The sequence below is a fragment of the Elephantulus edwardii genome, unplaced genomic scaffold, assembly GCF_000299155.1.
Source record: "Elephantulus edwardii isolate Elephantulus edwardi_28Jun2011 unplaced genomic scaffold, EleEdw1.0 scaffold00005, whole genome shotgun sequence".
NCBI classification, from domain to species: Eukaryota; Metazoa; Chordata; class Mammalia; order Macroscelidea; family Macroscelididae; genus Elephantulus; species Elephantulus edwardii.
Genome location: NW_006399755.1, coordinates 35,136,703 through 35,146,940, shown reverse-complemented (window position 1 = coordinate 35,146,940; position 10,238 = coordinate 35,136,703). Strand labels below are relative to the sequence as shown.

General features: G+C 42.2%; 1 protein-coding gene across 2 annotated transcripts in view; it reads left to right on the top strand.

Moving 5' to 3' along the window:
- The window catches only part of WLS (wntless Wnt ligand secretion mediator), a 174,977-nt gene extending 164,958 nt beyond the window's left edge, over nucleotides 1-10,019 (top strand). The window contains exon 12 of one of the 2 annotated variants that reach the window (XM_006879785.1): nucleotides 9,120-10,019. In XM_006879785.1, the coding sequence (XP_006879847.1) occupies nucleotides 9,120-9,229 (110 nt within the window). In that variant the 3' untranslated portion in view covers nucleotides 9,230-10,019. The remainder of the gene's footprint in view (nucleotides 1-9,119) is intronic. The other variant, XM_006879786.1, reaches the window with a different exon arrangement.
- The last annotated feature ends 219 nt before the right edge of the window (nucleotides 10,020-10,238 follow it).

The window sequence follows — 10,238 nt, the reverse complement described above, 5'->3', positions numbered from 1 at the left end:
CCCCACCCTTTTTTTATTTTTAGTCTTTCTTTATCTTTACTTTTCAGGTGTGTCTCTTATAGGCAGCATAGTATGGGGTTTTGTTTTGTTTTGTTTTGTTTTGTTTTGTTTTGTTTTAATCCAGTCTGCTTAGAGTAGAGTTTTCAGGGCTGTGACCTTTCAGAAGCAAATCTTTAGGCCTGTCTTCAAAGGCACTTCTTGGTGGCTTCAGATCACCAACCTTTGAGCTAATAGTCGAGCACTAAATAGACATAAGGAAACTCTGGTGGCCAACTGAGTAAGGAACTGTGTTTCCCACCCAAAGGCGTACAGTTCAAATCTACCCACTGCTTTGCTGGAAAAAGATCAGCAGTCTCCTTCCATGTAATTTATTGCCGCTAAAACAGCTGGAGAGTGAGCTATGGGTCAGTTCTGACTCGATGGCAAACAACAACACATATACATAAAGTCTTCTAACTATATTTGTTCCATAACTAATGGAAAACTGCTTGAGTCCTTCTGTATGGGATCTCTCAACTACAGATGATCTCTCAAAGTCCATTCAAAACATGACATTCATGATTCTCTTTCTTCTTGCTAGCAAGGAAGGGATAGAAGGGCACATTCAACCATTAAGGAGCATCCAAGCGGTTCTATCTCTCACAGGTCAACAGACTTCAAATGTTGGTGACATTTTCCAACCTCTAATATCACTGTACAATTAGGAGGCCTTGGCAAGGGCATGATGATGACATATTAGCACATGGAGTCAGGTTCTGAATTTAAGAGCCAGTTGTTATGCAGCTCACATCAGGACTTCTCCCCCTGAACAACTGCAGCCCTCCTCGACTTGAAGCCTTGCAATTGAGAGTAATAGCATTTGATCATTTTCCCCATCAGTAATTTCTGTTGAAGACATTTTGATCTGAAATACCATAGGAAGCGTGAAAACTAGTTCTCCACCAGAGTGCAGATCCTGCAAGCTCTTGGCGAGGGGCATACGGAAATACGCATGGCTGGTGCTGTTCCTGAGACACACCACCAGCTGATCCTAAATCTCTTTCAGTGAGCAAAATAAGTTTCTTGTGAGAAAGAATTGCCTTATCCAAAATATCATTGAGAACTTCTTCTAGCAACTTCTGTGTAAAATCTTTGAGGCCCTATGCTAATTACAAAGACAAAAGCCCCATGATTTTGCAACTGTGTGATGATGACATGATCAGTTGTGACTTCCAGCACCCCCTGGGTCTCTGGCAGATTTTGTGCTTGTCGCTTTCCTATATGGTGCCATGCATAGCCCTGCACTTTTGGAAAGTATCCTTTTCATGGTAAACTTTCTGATCTTCTTCCTTCCCATTTTTCTTCCTTCTCTCTTTCAGTTTCTACCTCTCCCACTGCCACTGGACCATGCAGTACATCCTAGGAATTGTAGAGCATTTGCCAAGATTTTGGAACTTTTTGGAAGGAGCTAATTTGAAGTGTTACATGAAACTTAAAAAAAAAAAAGTTGAACCTGTCAGATGATACACTTTATCATTTCATAGTCCCAGTTTCTGGATGGCATTTCTTCCCTCCCTCAGACCCTCATGCTTATTTTCCTTTCTCCTGCAAAGTTGGGGTGGGTTTTTCAGTTGTGGGTTTGTGTTGTTTTTTTTCCCCTCGGTTTGTTTGGGCTTCGTCCCTCCCTACCACTTACTTCTAAGGTTCAGCGCCAGGAATTTAGATCTCTTGTTATAGAGAATGAATCCCAGGTGTGTGGAACTTCTTGCTTTTGTGAGCTAGATCCTCGAGGGACTGCTGGGAAAAGTCTATTTTCAAGAACTTGGCAAGCAACTGATGCTGCAGTACAGGCCCCAGGGGATAAAGAACGAGCAAGAACCAGTGGAGAGGGTTGTTTAGTTTAGATGGTGAAAGGAGAAGCCAAGGCCGTGCTTGTCAGGAGAAGTCGGTAGGAAAGACTGGGAGGCAGAGTGGAGGCTGCTGCCTCTCCCTTTGGGTCGAGGAACAATGGAGGAATGAAAAACCGAGCAGGTAACAGGTTCACGAGGGAGTTGTTTTAAAAAATACATTTTCTCAAATATATTTGTTTTCCATTTATTGTGTGGATGGAATACATTAAGTCACTCTTATAAGTGAACCACGGAACATCTCAGTACCTATCACCATGCTCAGTTGGATAAGATGGAATGTGTTAAAATTTCAAGGAGTTAGAAAAGACACAGTCCTTGCTCTCAGGGAGCTATTAGTTTGTTTTGGGAGATCAGACTTCCTCATCTGCTGCCTGAAACACAGGAATTGGCAGGAAAGATCCAAGCAGGAGAGATTCACCCACAAGCTTGGGTGATGCGCCTCTGTGCTCTTGGTTAATTCACCACAGCTAGAGTGTCAGCATGCATATGCTTACATGAACTGTTTCCAGTGTCTCTGTGCACACACAACTATGTACAAACCTACATACTTTTTTTTCCCTTTAGCGGGGGGATATTTTAGTCACTTCTCCTTCAATTAGCATTCACATTTTCAGCCTTGCTGTGATCTTGTCATTAAAAGTTCTTCTCTCAACCTGTTTCCATAACCAATTTGTGAATCATTTTGGATGCTTTCCCAGGCAGAGACAAATTGCAGAAGGCTGATGTTAACCTTCAGCCCAGAGTGAAGTCATCATCTCTCAGGCCTGCAGCAGTGATCCTTGCCCCCAGTCCTGCCCACCAAAAAAGCAACAGTCCAAACCCATTCAGTCCCGGATTTATGCTTTTCAAACAAGTTGGAGCAGGTCATGAAGTTCATCAAATCGTGATAATAACGTCTTGTTTTTGTGTTCTTTTCATTTGACTACAAAATCTTGTTAGAAGATTTTAGGGAGAAAAAGCAGGAATTGGAACCCTTGACTGGATGACTGTGGTAAAGACTACAGGAGCCCCCTTAATTGCCAGCCAGTTCCCTCTGTTTGCACTGAATGCCTTCTGTCTAACCACTTGTCAGCTAGAAGCAGCATCAGCAACTTTGGGCTTTCACATTTTGCTAGTAACCATGTGATGTCAGTTTTGCTTCCTGATGCCACCTGAAATGAGGCATTCATTTTGCTACTTCAGTAAATATTTGACTTGCATCATGAGGATGTCCAGTGAATGGCTTTTGTTGATTCAGTTCCTCTGGTTGCATGTTAAATGTCCTACCACATGACCAATCCACCTTTTGCTTGATTTGGAGCAATGATGGAATTTCTGTCAACATCCAGACTCTGAAATGGGTTGGAAGCCACCTTGGCCCATTCTCCAGTGCAGGTGGGAACCGGTGCCCTCTGCTGTGCTGTTTACATGCAGGCACTCTCTGCCTCCTGCTTCCTCAGGCTGTTTCTTGCTCAATCCATTTAAATAAGGTCCCCGATTCTCAGAATTACTGTCAGTCCCCCATGAGAATGGGCACTGAAATCGCTATGTGCTTCCTGGGATTTTCTTTAAAAACTCACATTTTTTTGTGGGCCCCCCACTTTGCACTTGTAGTTGCTGGGCACTGAGTACCTTGCCTCACCTCCTAAAAGTATTTTGGAAGCAGACAGGATGTGGTTGTCCCCAAGCCTGGTGTAATCCCCGACTATGATTGAAAGGGAGTGGAAAGATGACTGAACCAAGGATTTCCTGAGTCCTGTGTCACTGAGAGCATTCTGGCCTCTCTCCAGAGAGGATCATCAGAGCTGAGGCTCAGTGTGGACCAAATCTGGGCTGTGTACCTTGCCTTGGTCACTGAGAATGGAATTAGTTAGGTCCAAGGTTCAAATCTACCAGTTGCTCTGTGGAAGAAAGGTGGGGAGTCTCCTCCCATAGAGATTTACAGTCTGAAAAACCCCATGGTCACTATGAATCTGAAGTACCTCAAAGGCAATGGAAGGTTTTGTTTTGTTTTGCATGAACACTAGAAGATTTCTGTCCCTTTCCAGATTCTTTGAAATACCCTTGATATAGCAATTTTCCTTCTTTTTTTTTTACTAAAGTGGACAAAGAAATACTGTTGATTATCAAAAGAATGCTGTCAGCTTAAGGAAGCTGAACTCAGTGTGTCCATTCCAGGCAGCTGGAATCAAGCAGTAGATATATATCCATGGGTCTACCATTGTAGGGACAGTTTATTGCCCTCATTCACTGAGATTAAATAGAAACACTCTTCTGCCAGAAGAAACAGTCCAGTAGCCTAGCCGTTGAAACTTCATGTGTGTCAGAGTGTGGAGAACAGCAGCTGATTCTATGAAGAAGCTCCATCTTTTCAGTTAGTCTTAACCATTTGTATCATCCACAAATTCCAGGAGGAAATAAGCCTTAATTAATTATTGTTGTTAAATAGCTGAGATGAACTCATAACTGGGGAGAAAGACCCAAGGTAAATCTTGGATGTCTTTTCTTTCTTAACTCTTCTGCCCCCTTGACTAGTAAGAAATACATCAGAAGGAGTTTTTGTTTGTCTTAGTCAGAAAGACAGAGCAGTGGGGGCTTAGTTGTAAGGATAACTGCCAACCCAAGAGCTCACAATTCAAATCCACCAGCTGCTCCTCAGGAGAAAGATAGGTAGGCTCCTCCCATGATGGGTAGGCTCCTCCCATGATGGGTAGGCTCCTCCCATGATGGGTAGGTTCCTCCCATGCAAGCTATAATTCAGTTCTGACAACAACAATAGTTTGGGAAGAGACTTTGAGCAAGTTCATGCTCTGAAGAGTAGGAGCCAATGAGAGAAAAGGAGAATAACAAATGATGCAAAGGCCTAGGTAGAAGTGAGGGTTTGGAGACAAAAGGAGACCTCCCGACTCCTGATTGACTGCCAAATCCTACCTCCATTCCCTAAGAACAGTTTAGCCAGAAATATAATAAAATCACATGCAAACCATAGATTTTGCTACCTGGAGTCCTGTTGACGTGGTTCTTCAGCTCATCTCTGTTGTGACCAAGAATAGAAATTAATTGCTATTTGAACCTTAATGTCTTCATCCGTAAAATATGATGCCCATCTTATCAAAGACATACAGGGCATGTTAAGCTCCCAACAGTGCACCAGTAATACATAAGCTGTAAATTCTCTCCACTCACAGTATTATGCCGAACAATGCATCCTCATTATTAGATGGAAATATTTATAGCTGGAATGCCTTGCATGCAGGCTTCACACATCACGCTGGTAATGTCATGAGCTGTTGGAAGCATGGCTATTTTTTTTGTTTGTTTCAACTGGTTTTATCTTTTTTAGAGTTGATATCCTTTTTTTAAAAATTTTTCTTATTTATTAATTTTTTTAATTTTAATGAACATTTACAGAGATTTTGGATTTCCATTCATTCATTGTTGAACTTTTCTTCCTGCCCACCCCTCCCCCCCAGTTCACTCCTCTCCTTGAAAAGTAAAAGAAAAATTCCTTCATTGGTATACAAGTCTCCCCATATTCCCCCACCCCCCTGTACTCTCCACTATGCAACCTTCATTCTGGACTCATGTCATAACCATAATATCCAATCATATATTGCTTTTAAACTGTTCTCTCCCTCATCTGTTTCAATGCAATTACATAATTTATCCAATTTTTCTCAGTCTCTTCTCAACCCTGATGTCAGTCCCGTTCTACAACAGTGGCACTATGCAGTATTTGTCCTTTTGTGACAGAGATATTTCACGCAGCATAGTGTCGTCCAATGTCACCCATTTTGAATAATATTGCATGAGTTCCTTGTTTTTCAATGCAGCATAGTATTTTATTGTGTAAATATACCAGAGCTGCTCTAGCCATTCATTTGTTGATGGACACTTAGGTTGTTTCCACCTCTTTGCTATTGTGATCAAGGCCACAATAAACACGGGTGTGCATATATCTGCCTTGGTGACAGTTATGGTTTCTTTAGGGTGTATTCCCAGTAGAGGAATTGCTGAGTCAAATGGTATTTCTATTTGCAACTTTTTGAGAAAATACCATATAGCCTTCCACTGTGGTTGCACCATTTTACACTCCAACCAACAGTGACTAAGAGTTCCAGTTTCTCTGCAACCTCGCCAGCATTTGTTGTTGTTTGCTGCTCTGTTAAAGTTTGCTATTACTGGGGTGAGATGATATCTCATAGTTGTTTTGATTTGCATCTCTCTTAGAGCTCGGGATTTTGAACATTTCTTCGTGTACTTGTTTGCCATCTGAATGTCTTCTGTGGTGAAGTGTCTGTTCATATCCTGTGCCAGTTTTTCAATTAGATTATTTGCCTTTATCTTGTTGTAGTGCTTGAGTATTTTATAAATTCTAGATGTCAGTCCCTTATCTGACATGTCATTACCAAATATTTTTTCCCCAATCTGTAGCTTTCCTTCTTGCTCTGTTGGAGAAGTTTTTGGATGTGCATAGGGATTTGATTCTTAGAAGTGGAAGGAAGCATGGCTATTTAAGGGCAGCATCATTTAAAGGTTGAGAACTTGGATTCTAGAGCCTCAGTGCCTGGATTTGGACTCAGTAGTCACTGTTTGCCAGCTTGTGTCTTGGGCATGTTAGTCGACCACTGATTACCTTAATTTCTTCATCAGGAGAATGGTAAGAGTATCTTTCAGAGGACTGATGTGATGATAGCCAATATGTGACATGTTTGGAAAGATGTCACAGGCATATGATAAGCACATTTAAATAAAGAAGTCACAGGCATGAATTCCGTCTCTTCAGGTGATCTTCAGGCTCACATACTTTTTCTGGGACCTGCTACTTGGAAACAGGAACTTTATTTTAAGGTTAAAGGAGAAATTGCTTTAGCTCAAAACCTCAATAGAATTGTACTCTGGTGTCTGTTTCTAAGAAGTCTTCAGTGAAAGGGATTCCTTAGATAAAACACTTGGAGGTGATAATGTGTCCACTGGCTTGGCCAGGACTATCTTAGAAATGTTTATGGAACACACAACGTCCAGCTTTCCAAATGGACTTTGTAATTCTGATGACTCCTACCGATAGGCAAATCTAGAACTGGCTGTGCCCAAAGAATGTGAGTTTTACTATAGGGGCTTGACTGAGGAGTATCCTGGCCCAAGGATGGATGTAAATTGAAGAGTTTAAGACTAGGTTACTGATCTACTGATACCTATTAGAATTTTCTCTATCTTCAGTTCTGTGGCTTAGATTATTACCGAAACAGCCCCATGTGCCATTAGCAGTCCTCCAGAACAACTTCTGGCGATGCAGAGGCTAGGGAAGCTCTTGAGTAGAGAGAGTGACAAGCCAGCATTTAATAATATGATAACTACTGCATAAACACTGAGATTGTGGTTTACAATGATGAAACATGTGGCACGTGTGGAGGACACTGGTAGTCACCCTGCAGGACCAGTAGAAATGGTGACTTCTGTTGCTTTGAGACCATCAGGTTTGTGATGCCTTGATTTGAGATTTCTAGTTCTGACAGGTCTGACAGACAGCAATTTGTGGAGTAGTGAAAGATAAGTCATGCTTTGGACATGTTGTGAGGAGAGACAGGTCTTTAGAGAGGGACATCATGCTGGGTAGAGTGGAGGGACAGCGCAGGAGGGGAAGACCCTCTATGAGGTGGATTGATTCAGTGACCGGGGTAATCGGGATGGGTGTGTCAGAGGCAATGAGATTGGCACAGGATAGAGCATGGTTTACGGTTGTTGTACATAGGGTCGCTATGAGTCGCAAATGACTCAACAGCACATAACAACAACAACAGTTCTGACAGGATAATGACTAGGGACAGCATGTTAGACCGATCAGTTGGGCTAAGGCTTTCTTCTAAGTCATGGGATGCCATCCCAGCTGAAAACATTGTTTTATAACACAGTCTCAGAAAATAAGAGACAATACCATAAGTGAACAGAGGCATATTTAGCTTTTATTTCTCAGTATGTCACCCCTAAATTTTACGTGTACCCACATATGACGCATCTAACTGAATGTGATTAGTTCTCAACTTTTTCATTTCCCTTTCCTAGTTCTACATTCAAGCAGCTGGAGTGGTGCTGTGGTTAAAGGATTTGGCTCTTAATGAAATGTTATCAGTTCTAACCTACCAGCCCTTCCACCAGAGATGGATGAGGTATCTTGCTCCCATAAGCTCACAGTCTTTCTCTGTGTCCTCCAGGGTCACAAAGTCAGAATCTACTTGATTAGCTGTAGAAAGTTTTACATTCACTTAATTGTTCTAAAAGGGGCTCTGACAATGTAGTTAGTGCATAGGGAGCTCCTAACCCAAAGATCACATCTTCCCAGTGGTTCAAATCCATCCACAGGAGAAAGATGGAAATCATCTCCCATGCAGTTTATAGCTAATGGAGGCCCAGCTGCAAGGAGGTTTCAACAACACAGCCCGCGAATTAGTGAGAATTCATTATTCTATAGGAGGTGGCCATCTGAGGATTTAACCTTCAGAAATGTGCTTTCTCCCCACCTCCCGACACCACAGCCCAACTGAGAAAAGGCACATTATTTCACCTTATCAGATGAATCATTCTGTCCATTCAAAACACAGAATAGTAGAGGGGAGGAGAAAATTCTGAGCACATGTCTGTAATTCTTCCTTCAAAATGAAAATTTGTGACTGTTCTAATGTATTGCATATATGGCCTTGCCCAATAAAGGCAGATCTTGTTAACCACGCATGATGTAGCCACTCTGGAAATTCCTCACAATGGCCTCTACTCTCATCAGCCCAGAGGCACGTGGTACTTGCTTTGCACACAGTGTGGGCCTTCAAGTCAGATGCTTCTCCAGCTCTTCTGTGTCTACTGTACCCCCTTGGGACTTGACCTCCCAGTGTCCCCATCTGTGAAGTCAGTGTGATTACAGAACCTCCCTCAGAAGATCATGTGTAAAGCACTTAGGGCAGAGTCAGGCACAATGTAATCTCCCATTAGATGTGAGTAATTGCTACAGATAATATCTGCAGTGATCTAACCTGTACCTCACTGGTGACGACTGTTCTCTGGGAGATATGCTCTATTAAAGAATACTGCAAGGGCCAAGTGGAAACCCTGGATGTAACCTCTTGTGCATTTGATAAGCCCTGGTTTTCTCCCTGGCCTCAGAGTGCCTGGTGGTTGGGATGGTTGTTAGAGATGAATTTTTGCTTTTTTCTACTTTCTTCTTAAACTCACGTCTAACACCCCAAACCCCTGTTTCAGGTGATCTGGGCGTCCACAGTGGGGAAGAACTCCAGCTCACCACCACTATCACCCACGTGGATGGACCCACCGAGATCTACAAGTTGACCCGCAAGGAGGCCCAGGAGTAGGAAGAGGCTACCTCCCCGCCCCCAGCCACTCTACCTGGAGTGGGGAGTGTGCCCAAGAGAGCTCAGAGCACAAGCATATGCCCCTGTCTCTTAGCTGTGGGACATTTTGTCGGTTTGCCTTCTTATGGTAGCCTTCAGAGGAAGATTCCTGCAGCCACTAGTGCGTCGTGTGATAACAAAGCCTATGTATGACACATTTTTGGTGACCATTGTTAATTAGTGACATAGGAACATCTGTAGCAGGTGGTTAGTCACCTCGTGTCAGGGGTGTATCCTTAGGGGATGGTTTGGGCCAGCTGTGGGGACTGTACTGTGTCAAGTGGAATATTTGACTCTTTTTCCTGTTTTAAACTCTAGGATAGATTTTAAACATCTTTTGCAGTCCAAGATAGACTGGGGTCATAGTCTCACCCCTAGTCCATGACCACTTTTTTTTTCCTATTTATATCACCAGGTAGCCTCTTGCATTAATATTTAAGTTGCATCTTTCTTTTTTATGGCATAATGTAAAATAACTGAATTTCATCAAAAAGTCTATTACACCAGGGGCATTTCAGCTTTGAAACCAAATCTTGTGTAACCAGTACTGACTAATCTGTTGGATGTGGGTTTAAAAAAAATGTTTGCTAAACTATTCAAGTAGAATTTATTGTATTAAATGGCCTTTGGGTCTGAAATGCGCTTTTTTTTAAAAAAAAAAAAAGCCTCTCGCTTAAATGTGTCTTCTTTTGATAAGATGCTTCAAACAGCCTCCAAAAATATCAATTTGGCCATTTAAAGAAACCTGTATCTTACTGTATAGATGCACATGCACACATTTCCAGCTCATACCCATACCCACACATTCAGATTCTTGTTCCTAATGTGAACCTGAGGGACCAGGGGGTGGTAACATGGAAAAAGCTTTATTAAAAAAAAATAAAAATAAACTATTTTTGCCATCAAATCAGAGTTTTGGGGAATAGCAGGGAAATAGAATAAATGTTTCTGTCCTGGGTTGTTCATTTCC